This window comes from Setaria italica, chromosome VI, assembly GCF_000263155.2.
Source record: "Setaria italica strain Yugu1 chromosome VI, Setaria_italica_v2.0, whole genome shotgun sequence".
Lineage (NCBI taxonomy): Eukaryota > Viridiplantae > Streptophyta > Magnoliopsida > Poales > Poaceae > Setaria > Setaria italica.
In genome coordinates, this window is record NC_028455.1 from 25908571 (window position 1) to 25914299 (window position 5729).

Genomic DNA, 5729 nt, shown 5'->3' on the forward strand with positions numbered 1-5729 from the left:
AGGCGTGTCACCGAAGAAGGCCAGCAGGAGAGGGATCGAGGAGGTACCTCGTTTGTTCGCTGGCGGCCTGCTGCAGAGCTAGCGCACGTTCAAATTGTTCAAACTTGGCCCATCAAAGGCCTGCTCCAATGGGCCGAATCGCGGTTCATCCTCATGGATCGAGCCCTTTATTTGGCCCATTTAAATTGCGACGCTCACCCACCACCTACCACGCCGCCGGCTGCCTTCCTCCGTCGTCCCGCACGATCCTATCCTCCTATCACCGCACATCTTCTCCGTCTCCTCCCGCCGACCTCGCCTCCCTCACCGCCTCCGGCCCGCCGCGCTCCCGCCCCCGCCTCCCCCAGCCCCACCCCGACCACGCGCCCTCGCCGCGGCGGCGGAGATGCAGGCCGCTGCCGCCTTCAACCGGGCAGCCTTCACCGCCCGCCCGCTCCACCGCCGCTCGAGGCCTCCCCTCCACATGTACGCTCATCTCAATTCCATCCTCTCGATGCCTTAACAAGTTGGGCCGTTAGTTTCCGCCTCCACGCGCTGATTATTTCGTGTTGGCTTTGGGGAATTTTGCAGAACTGGGGCGGAGGATGGTCCGGCGGGGAGAAGAGGCGCGCTCCTGACGCGGCTCCGGTGCTCCGGAAGCCTCTCCGTCGGCGCCGGCGGCTACGGCAGAGGTAAGGACAGAGAAACCGTGCCTTAGTTAATGCCGTACTCAATGTACAAATTCATCCTGCTACCTTGCTTACCTAGGAAGCTAAACTGGGGAGGCGTTGCAAGTATATCTGTATATGTTATAGATTCTCTGGTTCAAAATAAAATACATTTCAAACTTAGCAGGCTGTTGCCAAACGAGGTTCTTTCAGCCTAAACAAAAATCTTAGCAATTATCCGAAGGCAACCGATAGAGCAACTGAGCATGCCGCCTTTCCGTTGCATGTTAAACCTGAACTAAAGTCTGTAAGAATCATCTCATTTGGTCACCTTAATGATTCTGTGAGATAAGAAAAATACTGAACACAATTTTCCCCGTGAAATCCATAAAAAATTCCTGCTTCAGTTGGCATCAATCACCCAGCGCAGTTCGCCTAACTTAGTGCTTTTCTAGTGAGTTTAAGAAATGGTTACTGACCAATAATATCTGTTTCCCTGCGGACTCTTTGTTCTGATATAGATAAAACCAGATGGAATCTAGGTACAAAACTTACTCGCCATATTGTGAGACTGAGATAGTCCAGTTTGCCCAATTCAGTGCATTTCTAGTGAATCTGGGAAATGGTTACTGGCTGATAAGAACTGTTTCCCTGTGGACTCATTGTTTTGATAAAGATCATACCAGATGGAATCTAGGTACAAAACTTACTCGCCATATTGTGAGACTGAGATTTACCTGTCTCCGTTTATAAGGCTCTGCAGTAATACCTATAACTTTTCTTTGGGTCTGCAATTTTTTCTAGGGCCATGGTTTGTTAATGTTAGAGTTAGTCAATCCTATTTCAGCTCAAGCTCCTCGTTCCTGTTGTTGAACCAACTGGAAAAGAATTCAGAAGTTTATTCACTTAGTCGGGACAAACATTTTGAATTATGTCTGGCTGTTCTTGCACTTTGATATGTGAAGTGAAAATCTTGCAATTGAAGCCTCTTTTTTGCCAGCACATCTAGTGGAGATATGGGATTAGCAATGCTTAGCCTAACTTGTAACCTTGAATGTATTTGTTTTCGTGGCTAACAGTTAAACTTTTTGTAGATTTTTCTTCATAATTGCTGTCATTTCAGTTATTTATTTATTTTGAATCTGGTAGATTCTGTCTTCAGTTTTGTGTTTTTGTGCTGGTGGTTGTTTTAGTATCAGCATTAGCTATTGTTTCTGCAGTTGACCTATTTGTGTGTATCTGCAGAGCGAGTTCCAGTGTTTCCTAGACAACAATCATGGGACCCCTACAAGCTTCTTGGTGTTGATCATGATGCATCCGAAGAAGAGGTCCGGAGCGCACGGAATTTTCTTCTAAAACAATATGCTGGGTATGAAGAAAGCGAAGAGGCTATTGAGGGTGCTTATGATAAGATAATAATGAATAGCTACTCTCATCGTAAGCATTCCAAAATCAATCTTAAAAGCAAGCTAAAAAAGCAAGTTGAAGAATCCCCATCATGGGTTAAGGCACTGCTTGGATATTTTGAGGTGCCATCACTGGAGATTATTTCAAGGAGATTTGCTTTTTTTGGTTTCATTGCTGGGTGGAGCATTGCAACTTCTGCTGAGACTGGGCCTGCATTTCAGGTATGTCTGGATTCATTTCGAACCTTTAATTATGCAATTTTATGTCTTGGAGTTTTTAAATTTAGGGAGTTGTCCTCCTTGAATCATACAGGTTTGTTTAAGGGCCAAGACTGTATTTGTATGGGAGATCATAGGTTTTGTTCTCATTAAGGCCTCAAGGGTGCAAGGGGTTTAGATGATTTTCTAGTGTGTACCTTCAAAGTTCTTTTCTCAAGTGTCTACCTCCAAATATCAGATAATCAGAGTGTCTGGAAGATCTTTTTCCTTTTGATTTGAGAATTGAAATCATAAACAGACTTTATATCTAAGATTAACCTTAATACAGTAATCTTTTCAGCTGTAAGCCTGTAACAAATTTTGGACAGAGCCATTGACAGGTTTCTCTTTTGCAGCTTGCGATGTCACTCGTATCATGCATATACTTCCTCAATGACAAGATGAAGAACCTTGTCAGGGCATCTGCCACAGGGTTAGTGAGCATTCCCACTACATGCTATTTTAGTTGGTACTAGTCATGCCCCCAAGTTTTGATTTGTTTGTTTTTCCAGGCTTGGAGTCTTTGTGGGAGGCTGGATCTTAGGTTCTTTACTTGTCCCAGTCCTACCAGCTTTCATCATCCCACCTACATGGTCCATTGAGCTCCTTACTTCGCTGATGGCTTACGTTTTCATGTTCTTGGGTTGCACTTTCCTCAAGTGAAACTTTGCAACAGTCACCCAGTTGGAAATTTGTTCTTGCTGACATCTCCATTGCAGTCCAAACTTCCGATGGGTGAGCCGACCTCACAGTTTTGGTCAGAGAGTATATGATCTATGTGGAACTGTACCTTGCGTCCTTGCCCCAGGATGGTTCAGACTTCAGATACATCAGAACCCCAGGATAGTTCAGACTTCAGATACATCAGACACATACGTATTTTAGGTGTGTACGTTTTTGTTGTCCCCTTTAGCCTTAACCAAGTGTATTGATTAGTGTTGTACTACCCATAGCTAGTTGATTAACTCATATAGTACGTTGGCAAAGCAGGCATGTGTGTTTTTTCTACCTTTACATGTGCGTCCCATAGTTGAAATCAAACATTGCTGCAGCAATGTAACGTCTTGTTGGCTTGATTGCGCTGCTCCTTTTCCTGTCTGCAACTGCATGTTCAGAGTGATGGAACCAGAATCCAATTCAGCTCGAATTTGAGGGTCTTTCCAAACCTCCTTCTGGGAAGGAATTTGGATGCCTTTTTACCAAGTACAATAGAGATACCTAGTTATAGGTAGTGTGTGATACGAACATCAGAATTGGGAGCTTTCCTGCCGTTTTATTTGCTTCTTGCAGGTGTACTGTACATCATTATCTTTGAACAGAAATCATGCCGCGACGGGTCCATCTTTCTCCAGTTTCATCAGTGGACCTCCGGATTTGCGTGCTGGAGGTACTCCTCGTACCTCACGGGCTTGTACAGCAGCGGTTGGTCGCCGCCGACGATCTCGTCCATCGCCTTCACCGTGGCGTTGTGCCTGGACCGGCAGCCGAACAGCACCGAGAAGCGCTCGCTGTGGCTCGGCGTCCTGACGCGGTGGAGGCACGCCGGCACCCGCCCGTTCGTGACGAGTGACGACCTGCGCGGTGCACAAAGCATGCCGGCGTCGCTCCGTGGTGAGATTTCAACTGACGGGTCGTCGGAGTGTGGTTGATTGATCGGGTCGTACCCAGCCCGCCGGCGACGAAGGTGACGGTGTTCGGCTCGGGAGGGACGGCGTGCCAGCGCCCGTCCCCGGCCTGCACCTCGAGGCCTTCCACCTCGTGCTGCACGATCCCGGTGACCATGGTGTCGATATACGGGCTCGGCCCATATAAATAATTCTAAATAAAGGAGGAGGTACTCCATCTATCATTCCCGTATTGCTAATAGACGAGAGTGTTAGAGGTTTTCCTCCCTATAAATACGGATCACCCCCCACATGGAAAAGACGCATACGGGGAGGCCTCTAGGTTAGAGTATCCCTAAGATGGTCTATACGAGTTAGGTTTTGCCTCTTCTATACTGCTGCACCGCCATTGTAGTCTTCTCCATTCCGTTGCATCGGCGTGCACTGGCGAACGGGAGAGCAGGTCTCCGGAGCTAGTGGTCCTTATGATCCTGCATCGGGAGGTGGGGAATAAGATTTTTGGGAAGCGCTCCGCGCGACTGCTCAAGTTAGTCGCCATGGCTCGTCCTCCATCCAATCTTCGTGTCGCGGCGTATCGTCGTCTTCAACGTCGGCTGCTGCAATCCGTCCGCAACACCGTCGTCGTTCCATCAGCGCCGCTCGTCATCACGGCTTCCCGGTACGTGCACTGAGGTCTGATCTGGTTGTTAATCATGTTTTCTGAGATCATGATTATGCTATTCCTGTTGTCTAGTATTTAGAGTTTTGCATGCTAGGATTGTCTCTTGTCATGATTTATTTATTTCGGAAATTAGTACAACAATTGTCTAATTATCCAACAATCCAAAAAACCTTATAATAGGCAATCTGCTGATTTTACAATGGCTGGTTTTGCTGAGTCGCTGAGGCAAGAAAAATTTTCTAGTGTGAACTTTAAGAGATGGCAATCAAAGTCTGTTTGTGCTTAATGCGATGCACATCTAGGACACGAGAGAAGGCAAACCAGAAGGCGAACTGACTGCTGAGCAGCAGCAGAAGTTCGCCGATGCCAATAATTTTTTCGTGGGATGTATCATCAGCGTGCTCTCCGACCATCTGGTCGACACCTATGTGGACTCGACAGATGCGAAGGAGTTGTGGGATGCTTTGGTTACAAAGCATGGTGCAACAGATGCATGCAATGAACTGTACCTTATGGAGAGCTTCCATGACTACAGAATGGTGAACAACCATTCTGTGGTATAACAGGCGCATGAGGTGCAGTGTATTGTGAAGGACCCTGAGCAGCTCAAGTGTGAGATACCCGACAAGTTTGTGGCTGGATGCATAATTGCAAAATTGCCTTCCACGTGGAGGAATTTCACCATAACTCTGAAATATAGGAGACGAGATACGAGTTGAAAACCTGATGTTGAGGAGAAGGCTCGGAAGAAAGATGCTTGCTGATAAAGGAGATCAAGGCCAGTCTAGCACTAACATGGTGTAGAAGTTCCCACGCAACAAGAATAAAGGGAAAAACAAGGTCATTAAGATAACTACCTTCAAGAAGAAGATGAACAAAGCCGAGTTGTCTTGCTGTACCTGCGGCGACTTGGGACATTTCTCGAAGGATTGTCCAGATCGCGCAGATCGCAAGAATAAAAGGGCTAATCATGGATCTGGATCCAAGGATGTCAACCTAATATTCTTTCAGTTTTTCAATCTACCAGTTGGTGGCTTGATACGGGTGCCAATGTTCATGTGTGTGCTGACATATCTATGTTCTCTTCTTACCAGGTCGCTCAGGATTCCTCCATCCTGATGGGGAATGGGTC

The 5729-nt window shown here is 46.8% G+C and overlaps 2 protein-coding genes across 2 annotated transcripts; one reads left to right on the plus strand and one right to left on the minus strand.

Moving 5' to 3' along the window:
- Nucleotides 1-229: 229 nt before the first annotated feature.
- On the plus strand, nt 230-3399 carry LOC101771136 (protein CHAPERONE-LIKE PROTEIN OF POR1, chloroplastic). The gene is made up of 5 exons (XM_004973385.4): nt 230-465; nt 571-671; nt 1893-2275; nt 2668-2744; nt 2824-3399. The coding sequence occupies exons 1-5, from the start codon at nt 386-388 to the stop codon at nt 2972-2974; spliced, it is 792 nt and encodes a 263-aa protein (XP_004973442.1). The 5' UTR covers nt 230-385; the 3' UTR covers nt 2975-3399.
- Nucleotides 3400-3570: 171 nt separating this feature from the next.
- LOC106804393 (2-oxoglutarate-dependent dioxygenase AOP3) lies at nt 3571-4093 on the minus strand. Its single transcript, XM_014805367.2, has 2 exons — nt 3976-4093; nt 3571-3883 (listed from the first exon to the last, which is right to left on the minus strand). The coding sequence occupies exons 1-2, from the start codon at nt 4091-4093 to the stop codon at nt 3669-3671; spliced, it is 333 nt and encodes a 110-aa protein (XP_014660853.1). The 3' UTR covers nt 3571-3668.
- Nucleotides 4094-5729: the final 1636 nt, after the last annotated feature.